The following is a 21994-nucleotide window of genomic DNA, read 5'->3' on the forward strand; positions in this document are numbered from 1 at the left end:
TTCCAGTTGATGACTTTGTGAACATTCCCATATATCTGGGCCTTATGGCCTTAAATGTGGCTCAGTGGAGGGAGACCCAGCATAGCCAGGCCAGTGTGGAGCACCTCACGCACGGCCCTCAGAAGCTGCAGGCGGGCGAACATCTGACCAAAGAGGTGTGGTCGAGGTTCCTGAAGGAGAAGGGGCCTGCTGGTCTCATCCTCTGCTTTCTTGCCTTTACCCTGCACCCCTTTGCACCTCCCACCCTCTGTGCTGTGTGCTTACCCCTAGGACGTGTACCCGGTTATAGTATGAGCTGAAATCCATGCTGAGCTGTACCAGGAACTTGCACATCTAGAGACAGAGACTGAGTCACTGGCCTGTCTCTTTGCTCTTATGCCCCAGCCCAGAATTTTTTTTTTTTTTAATACATCTGGGGTTATGCTAATTTTCTCTGTATCGTTCCAGTGTTAGTGTATGTGCTGCTGAAGTGAGCACCCTAGCCCAGAATAAAGAATAGATTGTGCAGTGCCTGGCCTTGTTTTCTGTGCCTCACCATCTCTGTGCGTGCAGCAATGTGCAGCCCTGGGGCTGTGCAGTCCAGGACTGCTGTCTGGCTCAGCAGGTCCGGGAAGGGGAGGACACTGTTGAAGAGCAGCAGCCACTCACCCTGTGGGGGAGAAGGGTGCTGCAAGGAAAGTCCAAGTCTCCTGCTTGTGCTACGTACTGGAGGGGACACTTACCTCATCGTGTAGCAGTGAGAAGTCCAGACTGCTCACAGGTGGAAAAGTGGGGTACAGACCTTGTTCCATACTGAGCTTGTAACTCTCAAAGAGTGTGGCAAGACGGGCACAATTGTACATGACAAAGGTGCCACTCTTTGTGCCCTTTGTGGAGATGCTGCTGTCAGATAGGGCCAGGAGGAGCTGGGAAATGGGAGCACAGCTGCAGAAAAGGGGGGCAGCCACCATACCCTGTCCCCCCAGCCCTGGCCCTGTGAGACTGACTCCCAGGCTCACCTGATTCTGTGGGGTTGTGCTTAGCATCTCAAACTTGATGGTGGCCACAGAGAGAATTCCAAAGATCTCTATCCAGGCTGGGTCTGAGGGAGTACAAGTTGGTTGGTTAGTCTCTGCAGGGAAGGAACAAGGGGTAGGGGTGCAAATGACCTTCCCCCACTGCAGAGCACAGCCAGGGCCTTCTAGGCGCACCTTGTGCCAGATCTTCACTGTGTTTGAGAGCTGAGGCCTTGCACACCTGGGCATGCCGGAATCTGTTTTGAAGAGAGAGAGAGCCAGTGGGCAGGGTCCCAGCAAAGAGTTGCCCCACCTCGACTACCCTGGCTCAGGTTGGCCTTCCTTCTAGCCTCAACTCACTTGTAGTATTCAGGGGCAGTCATCAGAGTGCCGGGTGCACCAGCTACTTTCACTGGGCCACAGACCAGGTGCTTCTGTCAGGAAGATGGCAGAGGTTCAGCCCAGCTGGCGCTACTCTCCAGCAATAAGTCCTTCAAAGAAACCCAAATCTGGTGCCTCTACTCCACCCAGTCCACCCAGACTCCCTCAACCTATAACCACCAGACTTGGTGCCTCCCTCTCAAGCCCAGCCCCTTAGGACACAGTCCAGGATCAACCTATTCTATTCTTCAATGTTCTTGGGATGTTTTCAGACTCCACCTTCTCCAGACCCTTGCACCTGCTGCACATACCCTCTCAACAAGTTCACCATCTCCCCCAAGGTCAAGTGTCAATTTCTGGATCTGTCAGATAACAGGCCACTTGGTAGGTTTTCAAGGGCCCTCTGAGGGTGGGAGGTGAGGTAGTGGGGAGCTCCACCATCACTAACCTACCTGTCTGAGTGGAGCCTGGTCATCCAACTTCCACCAAAGCAGGTCCAACTTTTGTTGCTGGAACTCTTCCTCACAGCTCACCACGTGTAGGACTGTGCAGCTGTCGGCCCCAGCCTTATAAGGAAGGAAGACAGTCACTACGGAGATGCAGGATATTTGGTTTGCTAGAAGCCTACAGGGCTGGGAATTACTAACCAGGCCTGGGTAGCTGTCCTCCGGCCAATACCGCAGAGCCTCCTGTAGCTCGGCCAGCACAGAGAGCAGATCCTCAGTCACTGCAAAGAGAACATACAGGTGCTGAGGCTGGCTGGCCAGGATTGCAGAAGTCTCCCCCCTCTTTTCTGGCCCTGTTAGGCTCCAGTTCCTACCCAGACAGTTGTCCAGGTTGCGATCATAGCCAGCTGCCAGGCCCTGTTCTTCTACCAGCTCCTTCAAGCACAATCTGCCCAGGACGCCGGGGGGCAGTGTCTCCCGGTCATGAGCAGAGGTAAGCTCTGCAAGTGCGCGGCTCCTGAGGGTTTCGGTTGAGGCTTTCTCCGAGGCAGGGGACCAGTCCACCTGCCAGTCCACCCGCAGTTGCTGCAGGAAGGTCAGCATGTGCAGATCCCGCACAGCAGGCACTAGGCGCACGCACACCCTGCGAACGGAGGGCGACCGCCTTAGCCTGCGCACCTGATCCGACTCGCCAAGACTTTCCACCCCCAGCGGCTGTCCCCAAGGGCGGCGCCGTTCTCTAGGCCCCCAATGGCCCGTCCCACCTTCTCCATTTTGGCCCCGCTCACCCGTGAGCACGAAGAGCTCGCGCTAGGTGATCGGCCACGAGCACGGCACGCAGCTGGCTCAGGCGGAGTGCACAAGGGGAGCCACGCAGCGCGGGACAGTGCAGTAAGACGCGCGGGCCCAGGGAGGCAGGCGTAGCGGGCGCGGCATAGGCAGCCACCGCGCGGAGGACGCGCTCGAATACGGCTGGACGGTGCAGCTGCAGCGACAGACCCGCGGGGGTCGGCACGCAGCGCAGCACTGGGGCCACACCGGGGCCCTGCAGGCAGGCGACGGCACGGAACACATGCTCGGGCACCTGTGGGTGGACGGGCGGTGTGAGCGGGCCGCAGCGCTCGCTGCCACCCTGGGCCGCACGTCCCGGCCCGCGCCCACCTGCCCGTCCTCGAAGCGCGCCCGCAGTGCGCCTCGCGGCGCCAGGAAGTCTCGGGCACGGAGGTGGCGGGCGCGCGTCTCCTTGAGCCACACAGGGCCGCCAGGTCCCAGGGCAGCGTTGAGAGCCCCCAGAGTCTCCCCGACCCCAAGGCGCCCCGTCGCCATGGCGACCGGAAGGAGTGAGGGGAACCGGAAGTAAATTTTCGGAAGGTGGAACTTCCGGAAAGCCCCACTGGCGAGGGCGGGGATGCAGCAGCGGCCACCCGTAAAGCGGACAGGTGCGGCGGAGGGAGTCACGTCTACCGCTTTCGACCTAGCGGTCCCAGTGCTACCTCTGCACGGCCCACCTGCATTGCCGGGCCCCGGACCCGAAATCTCGAGATCCTCCCCGGGCCTAGGGCTCTTTCGCTACAGTCCCGCATTAACAACTAAGAAAAAGATCCTTGCGACTGGGTAGCGGCTTAGGGCACCTTCTCTTCTCACCGAAGTCTCACATCTTTGTGTTTGTGTAATAACGTTTCATTTTCCCCATTTTACATATGATTAAAACATCAAATTTCGAAATGAGTTGTCACTAAGAATAAGGCAGTAACATTAAGGCCACTTTCATGACCTACTTTAAAAATCTCATTTTTCAAAGAATTTGTGTTCCGCGGTTTCAGATTATTTGCAAGCATTTACTCCTTTGAGATATGGGTGGTCTTTATTCCCAATAAATGCGCACTGATACAATTGCCGGTTTTCTTCTCTTGATACCTGGGGAATTAGAGCCACGGTGACGGTTTACCAGAATTACCAGCTTTTGTCTCCTTTAACCTGGTGTACTTCAACAGCAATCCTCAAGCTTCCTGTTTTAGGCTATTAAGGGCCAACTAAACAATTTGACCATGAGAAGAGGCTAAATAGACCTCAGTTGAAACATCCTGCTCCTCTAACAGCGGGAAAGCACTTTTCCTCTCTCTCACGAGGGGTCCCCCAAATGTTTTCACTTCCACACTCCCTCCCCCACCCTCGATCTCCTTTTAATAGCGATTGAACCCGACTAAGTACAGAGAACTGAGAAACCCCATGATCTCTGTGCCCAGAGTTCTGGAAAGGAGAGAAACATAAGAACAGGAAAAGCTTGGCAAGGTCCCTTTCTGGGCCAGGGCTGTGAGGCCCTGCTGGGAGGCTCCGAAAGAGCACTGGGCGGACACGACATTCCCGATGGCTCCTTGGGTGCCCACTCAACGGGAGTGATCGTGTCATTCCAAAGCGCTTTCCATGCTGTAGGCTCATGACCCGGAGACAGCTGCTAGCAGGGCCCCGCGGCCAAGCTGGGGACTTCAGCTACTCTCGTCCACAAAGACCGTTGGGGTGGTTTTTCCCCAGGAAGTGCAAGGCTATCTTTAGCGAGCTGTGGGCTGGGCCGGCCCTGTGGGACTCACCATCCTAGCAGCTCTACCCAGAGGCCCTGAGTCCACCCTCCCTCGCCAATGCTCCCTGGTGGTGCCAGAGATGGCCACCAGCCCCGGCTCTCCGACATCTACACCCACCACCTCCAGCCTGAGGGCGCACCTGAAGGAGGAACTGAGACCAGATCGGCCCAGTAAAGTATGTCTGAGGGTCTGGGGCCACCCCATCTGGGCCAGGGCGCTGCTCAGGCAGGAGAGCAGGGAACGAAATCCAAGCGCAGCTGGAATGCTCTGGAGACAACAGCTGCTTTTGGGATTCCGTTGCCCGCTGTCCAGCCGTTGGAGGGGGGCTCCTGCCCCCAGGTTACTTGCCCTGAAGCCAGACCAGAACCCGCCCATTCCCAGTCCCAGGAGGCGGATCCGGGAGTAGGCGGTGAAACCGAGTCTAGTGGGAACAAGGCGCTCACCTGGGCCCCAGAACAATAGGAGGGGAGATGGGGGCCTCCCCTGGGACCAGTTCCCGATCCGGATTAGATCCGCGGGGTAGGATTAGCTCTGCCGGTCCTACGCAGCTGGGACCACTGGTGCGGTGACGGTAGCGGTGGCGGGACGGGCTTCGGGCCAGAGAGGAAGTAAACCCACGCGTCCGCCTCGGGGACACCCCCGCGCCCGGGGCCCTTTGTCCGGTGACGCTGCCAGCCCGGAGCGCCAGGGGACGAACGGGCCCACACAGCAGCGGCGGGACCCACAGAAGCCCACTGCGACCAGTCCTAGCAGATCCACCGCCAGGCCCCGACTGTGCCAAGCCTCCCACTCGCCCCTCCCACTCGCCCGGGTAGCGAACACGACAATGTTCCCCTGAGGCCACAACAGAGCCGGCGTGCCGAGATACCCAAACCCAGCGCGGGCGCCAGCGACTCTTGCGCTAGTAGGCCCTTGACTTGGCTCAAGACGGGGGATGGGGGACTCTCGGGACGCGAGCAGAGTGACCGAGGACAAGGTGATGCTTCAGGCGCCGCCGAGTTCAAGTCTGGTCCGGTTCGGCCCTGTTGATCCCACCCGAACAGCCACATCAGCCCTACAACCGCGTGCCCTTCCGCTTGCTCTGGCTTCCCGCAGATTTGGAGCCATTTTAAGGCGAAACCACATGGCCACGCCTCCTCGCGCTCCGGAGAAGCCAATCCCCGCTCGGCCACGCCCCCCGCAGCGCGCGGCGGCGCAGCCAACGGTCGAGCGGTTGACGGTTAAGGAGGGGCGTGATACGGCAGCAGCCGAGAAACCCTAGGCGCCCGCCCCGCCTACGGGGCCTGACGCCACAAAGCTTGGGATTAGCGGCGGGGAGCCTGGCACCACGCCCTGGCCAGGTGTGCAGGACACCGCCAGGTGGGCGGCAGCCCGCCCCGCCCCGGGCCCCGGGCCCCGGGCGCCCTGCTTAATGGCCGGGAGCCCGGGGGCCAGGCCGCGCTTGCGGCCCAGGCAATGCCCTGAGGGCGGTGACGCTACCCGGTGTCCCACTCCCTCGGGATGGTCGGCGGGGGCATGGGGCGGGGCGGGCGGCAGGTGCTGACACTGGAGCCGCGCGAGGGGACTGGCCCTCCTGAGACAGATGGCTCTAGCTCGCTGGGCCGACCGAACTGTGCGGTGCCCTCCGGAACGCAGAGGGCGCTGTTGCTGCGCTGCGTCTGGCCCCGCTAGGCCCCACCAACCCAGTGACGGTCTTGCTACGCGCGTATCAGCCATGGCCGCCGCTTTGGCGCTTCGGTGCTTGTACCGCGCGCGACTAGCGCTGCGCTGTCCGCTGGTTCAGCTGCCGTGGTGAGCCGGAACTCTGCACCCCTAACCATCCCACTTCCCAGGGCCGGTGACCCCAGCCCCGCATCTGCCGGCCCGCTAGACCACAACCTGGGCACGCGCCCCTGACCCTACCGATCCGCAGGGCCCCACGGCGTGGGCATCGGCTCTCGCCGGCGGATGACGAGTTGTATCAGCGGACGCACATCTCTCTGCTGCAACACGAGTCCCCTCACGCCATGTACATCGACTGCTACAACAGCCGCGGCTTCACTGTCAACGGAAACCGCGTGTTCGGGCCCTGCGCGCTTCTCCCGCACTCGGTGTTGCAATGGAACGTGAGCTCTAACCCTCAATGAGAAATCTGAGGCCCAGAGTCACAGGCTTTCTCCCTGCTTGTGGCCCTGTCCAACTGGCCTTTCCGTGTATCCCCAAAGTGGAGCTGGGGGGCAGAAGCTGCATGGATTTGTGTGTCATATTGAATCTGTCTCCTCCCCGTAGGTGGGATGCCACCAGGACATCACCGAAGAGAGCTTTTCCCTGTTCTGGATGCTGGAACCCAGGATAGGTATGGAGGCGGGAGAGGGAGGGCTCAGGCGCTTTGAGCCCCAGAAGGCCACCCTCATCCCATCCTCTCAACAGACCTGGTTGTAGTGTAAGCCACACATCCCTTTCCCTAGAGATTGTTGTGGTGGGCACTGGAGACCGGACTGAGAGGCTGCAGTGCCAGGTGCTGCGAGCCATGAGGGAGCGGGGCATTGCTGTGGAAGTGCAGGACACGGTAAGTCCCAGGATTTGGGAATGCTGTGGGCAGCTCAGGCCGAGCCCGCCCTAGGTGGGCTGATACTGGCCTATTCTTTGCAGCCCAACGCCTGTGCCACCTTCAACTTCCTGTGTCATGAAGGCCGAGTGACAGGAGCTGCTCTTATCCCCCCACCTGGAGGGACTTCACTCATATCTCTGGGCCAAGCTGCAGAATGAACCTCCAGGAACTGACCTGTCTAGGAGGGCCCTGGCACTTTGCAGAGTGCAGGGGTTCCCAGTGCTTTCACTATTGTCTTCCTCTGGCACTTTTAACACTTGTCTTGTTTGCCAGCATATTAATAATTTATGTACTTCTTTCGTTTTGTATCAGGTGTGTTGCTGGCCAGGAGCTGCTGGCTCAGTGGGCTCTTGGTGGTGGGTATGAAGAAACTAAGGGGTCACTTTTTCTTCTAGATTACTTGGATTCCCCAGCCCTTCAGAGGGAAGCAGTATATTTACCTGTTCCAGATCTATCCACTTGTTCACATGCAGATTTGAGGGGACCTCAGTGGCTTTCCCCACAAGATCACTGAAAGATTTGAGTTAGGGAGTATATATTCATGTTTTGACCTGGTCCCATGTGGCCAAGCTTTGGGCTAGCAGGATTCCCTGTGGATGCCAGTCCGATGGATTGTTCTGGGATCCCTCCAAGGGAGCCACGGAGTTAGAGTCTCTGTGAGACTGAACCCACAGGAGCCAGAGCTGATCAGAGCTGGTTTGTGAGCAGCCTCAGGAGGAACTTTCTGAAACTGGAACTACCCCTTACCAGGTCCATGGAGCACCTTTATTTATCTCAGGGCCTGAGGCTCCCCCTGGAAATGAGGATACTGTGTTTGTGTGCATTTGTGGTGGTGGCAGCTGCAGAGTCCCACCTGCCTACTGACCTCAAAGATCAGGCATCACTTTCTTTTTTTAAACTTTTATTGAAAAACCAAGGGGATGTGCTGGATACCTTTTCAGAAAAGCCGCTTCTCATACCTGCAGTCAAAAGGACCACTGGTGAGGTGAGGATAGGAGGATAAAGGCACGAGGCATGGCAGAAGCCCCCACCCAAAAATGGCACTTACGAATGGAGGCTATGGACACCACCTTCCACCTGAGCTGAGGATGTTCTCTTCTCAAACTTAAGCTCCCCAGAGTACATCATGGCTCTGAAGAGGGTCAGATGTCAAAAGTAGGTAGCTGGCCTTGGACCAGCCCCTTTAACCATGTCCCAGCTCCCCAAGCTCACCGGACTTGGGTCAAGCTCTTGGCACCAATGTCCTGGCAGGAGTGCTGAATGCCGGCAATCAGGTAGGGGACAAATTTATGGATGGACCCTTTGTCCTGCACAGCCCCAGACACCCCCTGGGCCACTTTGATTTTGTCAGCTTCACTGCAGAGAGGCAAAGACACAGGCAAGGTCATACCAGAGATAAGACTGTCAGTGCAGGGCTGGGGTAATTGGCCTGCCTGTCCCACCTGAAATATCGGTTCTGGCTGCTGAGATGCTTGTCCATGGCATCCAGAGAACCCATTCCACGATATTTCTTTAGCCGGATGCCATCGGAGAAGAAGTACTCACCAGGGGCTTCGGTGGTGGCAGCCAGGAGGGAGCCCATCATGACTGTGGATAGATGGAATGTTTGGGGCAGAGCCTTCACAGCACTGGGGGAGGGCTCCCACCAGCCTCCAGGCCCTTACCTGTGGAGGCCCCAAGGGCCAAGGCTTTGGCAATATGGCCCACATTTTGGATTCCCCCATCAGCAATGACAGGAACACCAAAGCGCCGTGCATACTCTGACACCTTATACACTGCTGTTGCTTGGGGCCGCCCACAGGCCAGCACTATTGAGATGGAGGAACAGATGGGTGGGTAGGGTTAGTAGGGACAGGCACTGTGGCCATACTTAGCACCCAGGAGCTCTTGGCTACAGTTGTACCAGGACTGCAGCTTGGCGGAGGAAGAGATGTCTGGGATGGCTGCTGCCCCATCTGCCTTGAATAGTACAAACAAATGTGGTGGCCTTCACTCACCCTGCGTGTGCGCGTGCACGTGTGCAGTGCCCAGGGCAGCCTCAGGCACATGCAGTCTTAGCAGCCGGGAAAGCCCCGCCCAGCTGGTATCAGATGGGGCAAGAGTCACCGTGCAGTGCGGTTAGTACCCAGAGGCACTGAGTCAGGCCCACCCTTCCTCTCTGCATGGTGGGCAGCTCAGGCAAGGTCAGGGCAGTGTCATGTAGAAGTGAGAGCAGGCTCCAGAGTTGGTCCTTGAACCATGCCTTTTGCAGAAGATGTGGGCAGGGCAGGGTTTTTGCCTTAGGAAGGAGGTCCTGCCCTATCAGTGCCCCAGGAAGAGGACAGAGCTGTGTTCTCCAGCAGCCCCCGAAACCATGGTCTGTATATCAGTTTGCCCTGCCCACCCATCAGCACCACAAACCCCGGGAGCTACAGCTACAGTCAACCAAGCAGCCGGGCAGTGGGCAGCTGGGCTGGGCTGGACTTACTATAGCAGCCCGTGACAGTAGAAGGGCATTTGGGGCTGTGGGACTTTATGTCTGGAGGGATCTTGGGAGCCGCTAAATAAAACAAACAGACCAGAGTTTAGAGAGGGCGCAGAGCAGGAGCAAGGAGGCCAGGCTAGGCGAGGGAGTGGCAGGTGAGGGATGTCAAGAACTTGTCTTGTTTCCAGCCATGTCACCCATCCAAGAGGCCAATTTGGCCCCAGGTTTGCCCCTACTGGAGGAGGACTCGGTGGTGTTCCTGTAAGATTGCTTGGCTTCAGGGCATGTGGGGCCTAAAGCCAGGGTCTCTGTGGGCCCTGCCAAAGCATATTCTTACCTTCCTGGGTGATGCAGATGGAGCCGCTTCCCATGCCCACCCGCAGGGCATCCACACCTGCATCAATAAGGTTCTTGGCCTGAGCAGCAGTGACCACTACAGTGAAGGAGAGGAAAGGCTCCTGTGAAGGTCTGATGGGAGCCCAGCTCCCCCACTCCCACCACACATCTTGCCTTACCATTCCCTCCAATGACTTGGAGACTGGGGTATTTCTCTTTGATGTACTTGATCATGTTGATCTGGAAGATGGAGTTTCCCTGGGAAGAGTCCTGGGACAGGAAAGTAAGTCCCAGTCAGGCTGTGATATGGCAGCTGCCCATACTGCCCCTCCCTGCCTGTGTAGCAGCTCACCAAAACCACTACATCAACACCGGCCTGGGCAAGCAAGTCCAGCCTATACTTGTCATCCTCATGAGTGCCAATGGCTGCCCCACACAGCAGCTGCTTCTTGGCATCTTTGGAAGCCAACGGGTAATCCCGGTTCTTCTTCAGGTCTGTCCGGGCAATGATGGCTACCAGCTCATCGTCTTCATTTACAATGGGCAACTTTCCTGAGATCAGGGCAGGACATGAATCAGGACCCTGAGCATTAGTTCCAGGCCCCCTTCCCACCTCTAAGACTTACCTTTCTTGCTGCGCTGCAGAATTTCATTTGCTTCCTTCAATGTGATGCCTGCAGGGGCTACCACCAGGTCTTCCCTCTTTGTCATGATCTAGGAGAGAATGAGAGTTGTGATGAAAAGCCAGTCAGAAATCAGACCTCTCCACAGACCCTGCCCTAACTCAGGGGTGAGGCTCTCAAGACCACCATGTTCACACACTTGCACCTAGACCACCCTTCCTCAAGGGAACTCAATAGTCCCTATAGCAGTAAAGCAGTAAGGGAGAATTGAGTAGAAAGGACAAAATGGCACAGAAAGCAACTATGGAGAAGGAAGGACCACATAGGAGCAATGTGAAGAGAATTAGAAGAGGACGACTGACACTGGTCCTTGAGCACTGCTCCCACCCTGGGAGTAGCAAAAAACAAAGCATAAATGCTGGCAAACATGTGGACAGTTTGAGATTCTCTGGTGGGGAGAGACTACAAGAATCCAATGAAAGAGTCGGAAACTTGGCTGGGCCCTCGTATTTCCTGTACAGAAGAGGCCCTCAGAGATATCATTATAAGGGCAACAGAAGCCTTCAGTCTTCAGCCTGGGCTGCCAGAGCTTAGCTATGCTCTACCGTTGCACCTACCTCTTCCAAAAAGCAGTCATGCTCCTCCTCCTTGAGAAAATCAATGTCCCTTGAGGAGATTATGCCCACCAAGCGGCTCCCCATCCGGCCTGTGTCTGTGATTGGGATACCGCAGAAACCATGCCGGGCCTTGGCCTCAAAAACATCCCGTACACGATCCTTGGGACTGAGGACCACAGGGTCTGTGATGAATCCCTGCTCGTATTTCTGGAAAGGATGGTGAAAATGAGCATTGCATCTTTGAACTACTTTCATCAGGCTCTTGGTCTGAAGCATGGAGTCTGTCCCTAACTCCACCTTTGGCAGTGCCACAGAACCAAATCACAGCAACACTTAAGAGACATGGATGGGCTAGAGGCACTGTCCACCTGTTCCTCTTCTGTTGCCTTAAGAAACAGGGTCCCAGGCTCTTCTCAGTAATTGATCCCCATGGTGAGAAGAAAGGATCCTTAATTAGCAGAACAAACTCCCACTCTCACCCCACCCCACCTCAGTGCATTTCCCGGGAGCTCTTGGCTATGATCCTTGCCCTTCTGACCTTCACTTTCCGAACTTCATTGGCCTGGAATTCAGGTGTACAGTTGTGGTGGATGAAGCCGATACCACCTGTAAGCTACAGGATGAGCAGAAGAGAGGGAATAAGTGACACAGAGTAAGAGAGGCAAGACTGGATGCCTTAGGGAAAGGAGATGGCATTCCTGCTTCTCCTCCACCCCATGGGGCTCACCGCCATTGCTATGGCCATTCCAGCCTCTGTCACTGTGTCCATGGGAGAAGAAACCAATGGGGTCTTCAGAGTAATTTTCTTGGTCAGAGCAGAGGTCAGGTCCTGAGAAGACAAAGGTCCACTTATGTGGGAAAGCATCTCTTATAGCTTAGGGTGGTACCGGGTCCCCCCCAAAATAGGTGCTCTGTATGACCTGCATGAATCCAACCCCAAACCCAATTTGGTGAGGCTGCCCAGAGACAAGGCAACCTTAGTCCACCTTAATGTTCAGAACCCAGTTCTTGATCATACTCACCACCTGGTCTGCCGTGAAGTCGATGTAGCCAGGGAGAATGAGAAAGTCGCTGCGGGGAAGGGGAATAAATTGGGAATAGGGCGCTCAGGCTTATGGCAGCGTGAGACTCCATCCCTATAGATCATCGCCTAAGGCATATGAACAGAGACGGGTGCTCACTGAGCCCGTGTGTCACAAGAGAGGCAGAGGACAAGGTGGAGATGCGGACAGAAGACCTTTACGGCCACTGAGCTGTCATCAGTGCTCCTGGCACCCTGACAATTCCGTGTGTCCAAAAAACGTTGTCTCTAGCCTGAAATCCCAAGCACTATTAAGATAACTTCCCCAAAGCCAACTCCCGCTCCAGATCTGTCAAAATGAGCCCCAGAGACAGGTGGGTAGTTCCCGGAACCTGTCCCCCATGTCTGCACTCGAGAAGACTTCATGGAAGCCCCCATCCGGGCTCTTCGCCCAACATGCCGCCCCACTCCTTGCCCAGGTGAGCCCCATAGGCCCGCACTTGTAAGTGAGACCATCCCCGCAGTTGAAGAGCTGCTGTGCCGTGAGTCCGTCGTCTGGCACATAAGACGTGCCCCCACTAATCAGGTAGTCGGCCATGGCCAACGCAAGGAACCGCCGCGTGTCTCCGAGGACCGCGCCGCAGAGACCTCTGGCGTCTGGGCCGCGCCAATATAAACCAGCCGGTTTCGTCACGGCGCCGCGCGCAACACTGACGTCACGTCGTAAGGCGCGAGGGTGGAACGACTACGGCGCCGCGGAAGGGGCGGGGCTGGTTGACGAACCGGCGCATGCCCATGGCACGCACTGACCTAGTCACTGTGGAGCTGGGCTGTTTCCTGTCCCACCCGCTCCCCGCAGGGCCCGTAGGACCTTGGCCCGTTCAACAGGCAAGGCTTTGCTTCCACTGTTCCGCCCGGTTCCTCCCCAAATAAAGAGACCACGTTCACTAGCATGTTGAAAAGACGTGCTTGTCATTCTTAATAAACAACTAGAGTAAGAATACATAAGAGAAACAGAGTGGTATCTTTATATGATACACAAGTGTATGTTACAAGAATTCCATCAGGCACAGGAGCCTCAGGTTTTAAGGCCTCAATGTTAGGCCAAAAAAAAAAAAAAAAAAAAAGAAGCATGGTAAAGTTTTTACTTTAACATCTAAAATGTCACTTGTCATAAAGGAGGGTGTAGTAGAAATTGTCTTTAATAAATCATAATTGAAGTTCCCCTCAATTGTCTTCCATTAAGATGCTAAGTTTATGTCTGAGCATGAAGAAAGAAAAGAACATGGCTCCCCTGTGGTCAGCGAAGTCTGCCAGTCCAGGGTGAAAACCAGCTGGGGAGATTCCCTGCAGGGTCCATCCATCATTAATTCTATCTCTCTTGAGGAAGGGAAAGGGGCCGCATTTCTCCTAATAGTCCAAGCCCTTTCCACAGGCCTCGGACAAAAAAGAAAAAGTCAGCCAGCAACTTTCTAGGATATCTGGCTCTCAGGAAACCCAGAGCCCCCATCGGCTGAGGAGTCTGCCACAGCAGGTTTATAAAGATGCAAAGGGGGCAGAGTTTTCTTTTACATTTTAAACGGAAGCTGCCTGATAGGCTTCGTAACTACACCAATAAAAAAAGAATAAAGAAAAAATGGAGGCCTCTTCTTTAGTGTGAAACTTTGTCTCCTTTTTCCTGGCTGGTTTCTCTTGCACCATGGCCAAGACATCTCAGTGCATGGTGCTTGCGTTGGCCACTGCGATGGCCTCCTGAATTTCTCGTATAACCAGGATCCGGGTTAGCATTTGTCCCATCTGCTCTCTGCTGATAGGCTGGACTGAGTACCAGATTGGGCTGTTGGGGGCCACCACTGGCTCAGGTGTCAGGTAAAAGGTGTCATTCCGGCCTTTCACACTCTGGGGGCTGAAAAATATGTCAGTAAAAATTGGGTAACACCATTACAACCTCAACCTTCCCACTTTGAACCTCCTGGACAGATGCTGTCTGCAAAAGTTGGTAAGGCACCAAGGTACTGTGGCACAGCTACTGAATTCCATGTAGCCACAACATACCACTTCCTGGTCCTCCTTTGGGGCTACTGCAAATGCCAGTGATAGGGTGCTTCCTTTCTGCCCCTCCTTTCCATGTGCTATCTGTATCAGACTGTATCTACCTACAGCTCCCTGAGGCTCATTAAACTTGAGTCCATCTATATCCCACCCAGAGGCCACTTCACAGTCCAGAAGGTCTATCTCCACGTCTTTGTTCATGTTATTCACTCAATAATAATGGCCATAATGCTAGGGTTCTTACCTGGGCTCATGCCACCCCCCAAAGTGTGCTGTACCTCTATTAAAGTACTTAGCACCTTCCATCTTCTAACGGTTATTCATCCATTTGAGATTTATCGAAGGACTACTGTGTGCAAGGTCAGCACTAAATGCTGACGTTAAAGAAATGAGCAGGAACAATAATTCGTACTACATCATGTAGCTTACAGATAAAAGGAGAGACAAAGTTCCATAAACACACACAAAATGACAAACAGTGGTTAAGTCCTAGAGAGGCTACATCCAGAGAAAACAGGTAGGGCATCTAGACATGCTTCCCTGATAAAGCTGTGAAGTTGAGAAGAGGGATAACATGATGCCCTTGAGTGGAGAAGAGCTAGTATGGCTAGGGAGCCAAGAGCTCCAGGGACATCAGGTTAGCAAGGGGGAGCAGATGGAAGGCTTGTCCACTATGTGAGGATTACTCTGTAATGAGAAACCACCAAAAGTTTTCATCTAAGTGATATGTTAAGATCTGCAACCTAGAAAGATCATTCTGGCATTGCTGTGTCAACATGATATGACAGGGACATAGAGGGAGCAAAAGCCAAGAGGAGTTCCCCCTAGATTGATAGTGACAGTGACAAAAGGTCAAGGTCAGGATGCAGGGCCATGCTCAGTATGTGTGCAAGTGGCTTCTCTGTACCCTCATACCCTTTCCATAAAAGGTGACTTGACTATAACGGGATTGGGGACCCCTTTTGTATCAGTGCTAGGCACATCACACACTTTGGGAGAAACAGCAAGGTTGCTTCTATATTTAGCTTTTCAGAAGTCTTTTTTACTCTCAGTTTAGGACTAAAGAATGCCTCTATCCTGTGATCAGTCAGACAGACACACACACACAGCCAGTCATAATAAAGCCTCCTCACCATTTGAAGAGGTAGAAATCGTAGAGCTTGATGGGACACCTCAATGGATTCTCTGGATTTTCTGTCTGTTCTGCATACATGTCATCTGTAACTGTAAAACATCCCCCCCCCACACACACACCACAGAAGTGGCATCAGATTGCCTTAGCTCCAGCCCAGAACCTTAGGCTTTCAGCCACCCCAACTAGAAAATATTGGGTAGGGGGAGGGAAAGTATGGGGCATGGGCAGTGACTATGAAGGGAAGAGGCAGCTATCTTCTCAGGGGCTTCTCTGCTTTTAGGAGAAAAATTTGAAGTTTTTGGGGAGAAGGGAGTGGAGAATTCCTATCCAGCAAACCCCAACCTGCACATCTGCACATTCATCACTAGCCCCACAGACACAAGGGAGGGTGGGACAAGTAGCAGCTGTTTGTGCAGTCCCCTGCCTCCTTCCCCTACCTTTCTGGCCAGTCTGGTGTATTCCAAGGGCCTTCAGGTACCGTATACTCGTGCTTTTATCCTTGGGATTAGAGGGGTTCTTCTTTGTCTGTCGCAAGACCTTGGAAAAGGCCAGCTTCATGTGCTGGTCCACTGTCTTCAACAGGAAGTACCTGGACCGCAAGTGAAAAGCAAGGCAGAGGGAGGGGTGCCAGGAGAATACCATGACTTACCCTCTGCCCATCGGTACATCAGGGAGCTACTGCCCACACTCCCAGGATCTCAGCAGGCCCATACCCAAGCACAGTGTCCAGTGGAGGAGCCACATCAAGATGGATGGTAGGGATCTGGCAAGGCTGTTTGCCTTACTGGTCACCACACAAAATGCAGCCAAGCCAGACTGGGGTTTTCAACAGCCCAGACTTTCTCAAATATGTGTCAGAGGAATTCAGAAGTCCTCCTGGATAGTTTCCACCCTCTTCACTGGACAGATGCCAGCAGTGGCTAAGCGTGGAGCCTCTAGAACACTTACTTGGTGTTAAAGAACATGAGGGTGGTCAGCAGGGTGGAAGGGGAGTGAGCCCCAAGCTGTTTGCACTCCCACAGCATCTCCTCAGTCACATGGCTGGGCAGGACATAGCCTAGGAGGAAAAGAGTACTGCTACAAGAACATGGCAGGTGGTTTCTCAAAGGTACAATATGGGAGGTATAAGGCACAAAGACCACACAGGAATACAACTTTATTCAGGGAAGTCTCCCTAGAGTATGGCAAAATAATCTGGAAAGCTGGTTAAAACACAGATGCCTGGGTCCCAACCCAAGTTTCTAGGGTAGGACCTGATAATGAGTATTTCTAAGAAGTTCCAAGGTGATGCTGTTGCTGCTGCTCTGGGGAATCATACTTTGAGAACCATATCAGCTTTACGTGGTAACTGTTACCTGACAAAGTCTTCCTCTACTCCAAGGCTAATATGGGGCAAAAGGGATCACCCTCAGGGAGAATGAAGTAACTAAAACTCTGCACATATGCATACTTCTCTGAGAGGATACAGAGCTTGCATTGTATCTTCAAAGGTCTGCAAGGGCCCAAAGAACTGGTATGCATTGCCCTGTTTGCCCTTACCAAACCTTCTCTGTCTACCATGAGAGAAAGCAAGGCCATTCTCATCCCTTCTCTGGATAAAGAGGAGACTGATAATTTGGCTTTTACAAGTTTCCCCCACAGGGCAGGTGTTACTGTAAGATCCTGGTTCATAAGAGAACACACAGTTAGCAAAGGCAAAGATCAATGGTTTGAACAAGAGCCCTGGTCAGCGAGGTTTGCACATAAGGAAGAAGATACTTGGTTTGACCACCAAGCCCCCTTCATGTGCTCAATTCGGTCAATATGTGCACTGGGGGCACGGTGAGACTACAGCAGACACTACTATTCTCCTGAAGGATTTCAACATTCTCCAGGCAGGCAGTGAGGGTGACACTTCCTGAAAGCAGAAAAAGGAACGTTCTGCCAAATACACTCCTCTTCTCTGTTTTTGTCAAAGCTGGCCCTCTGACAACATTAGCATACTGCTATCTCTTTAAGGTAGCTCTGGCTCTATTCTTGTCTAAACTTTGGCTATTTGGTGGCCCAGTGGCAATGTGATAAGCTTTCCTATTCTCAGATTATCTGAAGCCCCCAAGGTGCAGGATGAGCAGAAGACAGCCCTGCTTTGGAAAGGCAATCTGCTAGGAGCAATTCCCAACATATCTTGGCATGTTCTACTTCTCTGGGTTCACTCTGCCAGCTGTACCCTCCTCCGGTGTCACTTCCTTAACTTTACTCATTTCTCAACACCACAACTTAAAATTAACTTTAGGCAGGGCAGAGTGGCTCACACCTATAATGCCAACACTTTAGGAGGCCGAGATGGGAGGATCACTTGAGCCCAGTAGTTTGAGAACAGCCTGAGCAATATAGCAAGACCCCATCCCTATAAAAAAAATTTAAAAACTAGCCAGGTGTGGTGGCATGTGGCTGTAGTCCTAGCTACTTGGGAGGCTAAGGCAGGAGGATCACTTGAGTCCAGGAGTTCAAGGTTGCAGTGAGCTATGATGGTGCCACTGTATTCCAACTTGGGTGAGAGACCAAGACCCTGTCTTTAAAATAATAAAATAAAATAAACTTTTAGTGCCTGAAAACTAGGACTCTTGGTTATGGGAGTAAGAAAATAGAGATAAAAACATTACATAAAATAGCCTTGCAGTTCTGAATCTGAACTGCAAGCATCAAGATGATGTATTTTGTCTTTAAAAAAAAATTCTAGTTCTCCCCACTCAAGGTCCTAGAAATAACAACCATTCCAGGAGCAATGAGTACTCCTAGTTCCAGACTGTAGTACTGAAATACCACTTCCCACTAAAAGGAACCAGGCTCCATAGAGAACTGATGGACTCCACATTGAGAGAAGAAATGTCCAAGATGAAATGTCCAACATTCTGTTAAATCAGAAATCAAGAAATTTATCAAAGACTACTAGGGTCATGTCCAAACGACATAGGGGCCAATTTAAAAAGGCTCCAAATGGCCAACATTGAGACAATTTCCACATCAGTAAAGATAAATGCAATAGACTGAATCACATCAAATGTTTCAATTCATGAGTTCACAATGATTCTCAAAAACAAAACAAACCTAACTGATCACCACTGGGAGAAGCTGGTAAACTGACCCATTACTGTGAAAATTGGTAAACAAAGGAAAAGAAACAAGCCCTCATCCTGCCTCATCTATATAATCTGCACTGCTATGGGTCCACAGTTCAGTAGGAAACGTTCCTCTTTATGTTCCAACTAATAACGAAGAAGTAGTAACATTAGAATACCATTTTGCAACCCCAAAATAAATGGATCTAGATGTTATGGGCACTGTAATGGAGGAAAAGCCACCTAATGAGATAATCTTGCCAAAAACAAAACAAAACAAAAAATAAACCTGTATCAATCTTTATATGCAATTACTAATAATCAACTGTAAATACATGGTACAAAAGAATATGTTAAACTATACCAGGATGCAATCTGCAAAGACTAAATTATTCTACAATTTAAAGGGTTCGTTTCTTCCATAAATAAATTGTAAGAAAAAAAATGGAGGAGGAAATTATAAATGAAAACAACTAGATATTAAAAGACAGCCAATTTCAATATGTGAACCTTATTTTCACCTTGATTCAGATAAACAAAAAGAATGAAATTTATGATACTATCAGAAATTTGAGCAAAGGGCAGATTTTGATGACATCATGGAATTACCATTTTGGGGTTTTTTTTTTAAGTATGACAATAGAATTGTGGTATGTCAAGAATATATATCAATATATTTATAGATAAAGTGGGATTTACTTCAAAATAGTACATGAGAGAAGCAGGTGGTGGTATACACGAAATCAAGATTGCATTGGAAAAAGGGCATGGGGGGGGGATCATTAATCTATTGTTACTTTTATGTATGCTTGAAATTTCCATAATAGAAGGCTAAAGAAGTGAACTCTGCATATCCATATTTGGCCTAAAAATTCACAAATCATGTAAAGAGTAATTCACTTATTTATGTCTCTGTTCTAATGAGAGCCCCTCAGATGGACCTCCATCTTAAAGCCCTTATAACATGTTCTCCCTTATGTTCTGTTCTTCAAAGTGCTTAAATTAACTTGCTTGTTCATACATTTTCTCTCTTTATTGGACTGCAAACTCTTTTCTTCATTGCTTTATTATATTCCTTGGCACCTGGAATACTACCTGGAACATAGCAGGCACTCATAATTTGTTTAAAAAACAAACAAACAAAAAAAAAAAAACCACAGTTATACTGCATACATTTTAATAAATGGCAGAGTCAAGATTAAAACTCAAATATTCATGTGGACGTAAGTTTTCAACTTGCTTGAGTAAATACCAAGGAGTACAACTGCTGTATCATAAGGTAAGACTATGTTTATTTTTGTTAGAAAATACCAAACTCTCTTCAAAAGTGGTTGTGCCATTTTGCGTTCCCACCAGCAATGAATGATAGCTCCTGTTGCTCCCTATTCATGTTAGCATTTGGCGCTGTCAGTGTTTTAGATTTTTAACCATTCTAAAAAATGTATAGTGGTATATCATTGTTGTTTTAATTTGCAACTCCCTGATGACTTTTGAAGATGAAAATCTTTTCATATACTTATGTGTCATCTGTATTTCTTCTTTGGTGAGGTATCTTTTCCGATCTTTTGTCCATTTTTTAATCAGGTTGTTTGTTTTCTTATTGTTGAGTTTTAAAAATCCTTTGTATAGCTTAGATACCAGTCTTTTATCACATATGTGTTTTGCAAAGATCTTTTCCCAGTTTATGGCTAGTCTTCATTCTATTAAGAGTATCTTTTGCTGAGCATAAATTTTAATAAAGGGCTGGGCGCGGTGGCTCACACCTGTAATCCTTGCACTCTAGAAGGCCGAGGCGGGTAGATCGTTTGAGCTCAGGAGTTCAAGACCAGCCTGAGCAAGAGCGAGACCCTGTCTCTACTAAAAATAGAAAGAAATTAGCTGGACAACTAAATATATATATAGAAAAAAAATCAGCTGGGCATGGTGGCGCATGCCTGTAGTCCCAGCTACTTGGAAGGCTGAGGTCGGAGGACTGCTTGAGCCCAGGAGTTTGAGGTTGCAGTGAGGTAGGCTGACGCCACGCCACTCTAGCCTGGGCAACAGAGTGAGACTCTGCCTCAAAACAAATAAATAAATAAATAAATTTTAATAAAGTTCAACTTACCAAGTTTTTCTTTCATAGATTGTGTTTTTGGTGTTATATCTAAAAAGTCATCAGCAAAGCCAAGGTTACCTAGATTTTCTCCTGCTGTCTTCTAAGAGTTTTATGGGGGTTTTTGTGGGGTTGTTTTTTTTTTTTTTTTTTTGAGACAGAGTCTCACTCTATTGTCTCAGGTAGGGTGCAGTGGCATCATCTCAGCTCACTGCAACCTCAAACTCCTGGGCTCAAGCAATCCTCCTGCCTCAGCCTCCCAAATAGCTGGGATTATAGGTGCAAGCCACCACGCCTGGCTAAGTTTTTCTATTTTTGGTAGACTGGATCTCACTCTTGCTCAGGCTGGAGAATTTTATACTTTCGCATTTTACATTTAGGTCTATGATCCATTTTCAGTTAATTTTTGCAGAAGGTATAAAGTCTGTGTTTAAATTCATTTTTTGGTATGTGGATACCCAGTTGTTCAGCACCAATTGTTGAAAAAGACTTTTTTTTCCACTGAATTACCCTTCTCCTTTATCAAAGATAAGTTTACTATATTTGTGTGTCTCTCTTTCTGGGTTCTCTACTGTTACATTGATCTGTCTATTCCTTTGCCAAAAACCTGCTCATGAATGTTGATATCAGCTTTGTTCATAATTGCCAAAACTTAGAAGCAACCAAGGTAAGATGTCCTTCCTTCTTTTTGAGACGGAGTCTCACTGTGTTGCCCAGGCTAGAGTGCTCTGGCGTCAGCCTAACTCACAGCAACCTCAAATTCCTGGGCTCAACTGATTCTCCTGCCTCAGCCTCCTAAGTAGCTGGGATTACAGGTGCATGCCACCACATCCAATTTTTCTACTTTTGGTAGAGACGGGGTCTCAATCTTGCTCAGGCTTGTCTTGAACTCCTGACCTCAAGCGATTCTCCTGTCTCAGCCCCCCAGAGTGCTAGGATTACAGGCGTGAGCCACCGAGCCCAGCCAGATGTCCTTCAAGAGGTAAGTGAATACACAAACTGTGATACATCCATACAATGGATTATTATTTAGCGATAAAAAGAAATAAGCTATCAAGCCACAAAAAGAGAAACAGGAATCTTGGACGCATATTGCTAAGTCAAAGAATCCAATCTGAAAAGGCTACATACTGAATTATTCCAACTATATGACATTCTGGAAAAGGCAAAACTATAGAGATAATAAAAAGATCAGTGGTTGCCAGGGGTCAGGAAGAGGAATGGAGAGAGTGATAAACAGGTGGAGAACAGGGGTTTTTATGGCAGTGAAATATTCTGTATGTTAACATAATAGTGATACATGTCATCACGCATTTATCAAAACCCACAGAATGTGTATAACACAGTGAGTGAACTCTAATGCAAACTATGAACTATAGTTAATAATATCATATCAATATTCGTTCATTGATTATAACCAATGTACCATATGAATGCAACATGTCAATGGTAGCGGAAACCCTGTGTGAGGGTGTATATGGGAGGAGGCATGTGGGAATTATCTGCACTTCCTGCTAACTTTTGCTGGAAACTTAAAATTATACGAAAAAATAAAGTCTAGCTAA

At 50.9% G+C, this 21994-nt stretch overlaps 4 protein-coding genes across 16 annotated transcripts in view; 1 reads left to right on the forward strand and 3 right to left on the reverse strand.

Annotated features, from left to right (window-relative positions):
* Positions 1 to 50: 50 nt before the first annotated feature.
* DALRD3 (DALR anticodon binding domain containing 3) lies at positions 51 to 3176 on the reverse strand. Of its 3 annotated transcripts, XM_069475649.1 has the most exons (12): positions 2984 to 3175; positions 2611 to 2906; positions 2197 to 2465; positions 2024 to 2103; positions 1829 to 1942; positions 1356 to 1429; positions 1191 to 1252; positions 999 to 1081; positions 723 to 905; positions 536 to 649; positions 265 to 333; positions 51 to 170 (listed from the first exon to the last, which is right to left on the reverse strand). In XM_069475649.1, the coding sequence occupies exons 1-12, from the start codon at positions 3146 to 3148 to the stop codon at positions 51 to 53; spliced, it is 1629 nt and encodes a 542-aa protein (XP_069331750.1). In that variant the 5' UTR covers positions 3149 to 3175. The 3 variants fall into 3 exon arrangements, with proteins under 3 accessions (XP_069331750.1, XP_069331751.1, XP_069331752.1); XM_069475650.1 differs by lacking the exon at positions 265 to 333; XM_069475651.1 differs by lacking the exon at positions 51 to 170 and having other exon boundaries at positions 269 to 333; positions 536 to 623; positions 2984 to 3176.
* Positions 3177 to 5958: 2782 nt separating this feature from the next.
* On the forward strand, positions 5959 to 7257 carry NDUFAF3 (NADH:ubiquinone oxidoreductase complex assembly factor 3). The gene is made up of 5 exons (XM_069473623.1): positions 5959 to 6192; positions 6314 to 6506; positions 6670 to 6736; positions 6849 to 6949; positions 7033 to 7257. The coding sequence occupies exons 1-5, from the start codon at positions 5984 to 5986 to the stop codon at positions 7147 to 7149; spliced, it is 687 nt and encodes a 228-aa protein (XP_069329724.1). The 5' UTR covers positions 5959 to 5983; the 3' UTR covers positions 7150 to 7257.
* A 624-nt stretch (positions 7258 to 7881) lies between these two features.
* IMPDH2 (inosine monophosphate dehydrogenase 2) lies at positions 7882 to 12729 on the reverse strand. Of its 5 annotated transcripts, XM_069473625.1 has the most exons (15): positions 12553 to 12729; positions 12054 to 12102; positions 11759 to 11860; positions 11570 to 11644; positions 11032 to 11238; positions 10418 to 10505; positions 10144 to 10343; positions 9971 to 10061; positions 9793 to 9888; positions 9459 to 9530; positions 8656 to 8799; positions 8434 to 8578; positions 8204 to 8347; positions 8040 to 8123; positions 7882 to 7950 (listed from the first exon to the last, which is right to left on the reverse strand). In XM_069473625.1, the coding sequence occupies exons 1-15, from the start codon at positions 12648 to 12650 to the stop codon at positions 7929 to 7931; spliced, it is 1617 nt and encodes a 538-aa protein (XP_069329726.1). In that variant the 5' UTR covers positions 12651 to 12729; the 3' UTR covers positions 7882 to 7928. The 5 variants fall into 5 exon arrangements, with proteins under 5 accessions (XP_069329726.1, XP_069329728.1, XP_069329727.1 ...); XM_069473627.1 differs by lacking the exon at positions 11570 to 11644; XM_069473626.1 differs by lacking the exon at positions 9459 to 9530 and having other exon boundaries at positions 12553 to 12728.
* Positions 12730 to 13005: 276 nt separating this feature from the next.
* Positions 13006 to 21994, reverse strand: part of QRICH1 (glutamine rich 1) — a 47444-nt gene continuing 38455 nt past the window's right edge. For all 7 annotated transcript variants that reach the window (XM_069475662.1, XM_069475660.1, XM_069475657.1 and 4 more), the window contains 4 exons: positions 16188 to 16296; positions 15677 to 15828; positions 15238 to 15328; positions 13006 to 13958 (listed from right to left, as the gene is read on the reverse strand). In XM_069475662.1, the coding sequence (XP_069331763.1) occupies positions 13766 to 13958; positions 15238 to 15328; positions 15677 to 15828; positions 16188 to 16296 (545 nt within the window). In that variant the 3' untranslated portion in view covers positions 13006 to 13765. The remainder of the gene's footprint in view (positions 13959 to 15237; positions 15329 to 15676; positions 15829 to 16187; positions 16297 to 21994) is intronic.

Source organism: Eulemur rufifrons, chromosome 7, assembly GCF_041146395.1.
Source record: "Eulemur rufifrons isolate Redbay chromosome 7, OSU_ERuf_1, whole genome shotgun sequence".
In the NCBI taxonomy this organism is placed as follows: domain Eukaryota; kingdom Metazoa; phylum Chordata; class Mammalia; order Primates; family Lemuridae; genus Eulemur; species Eulemur rufifrons.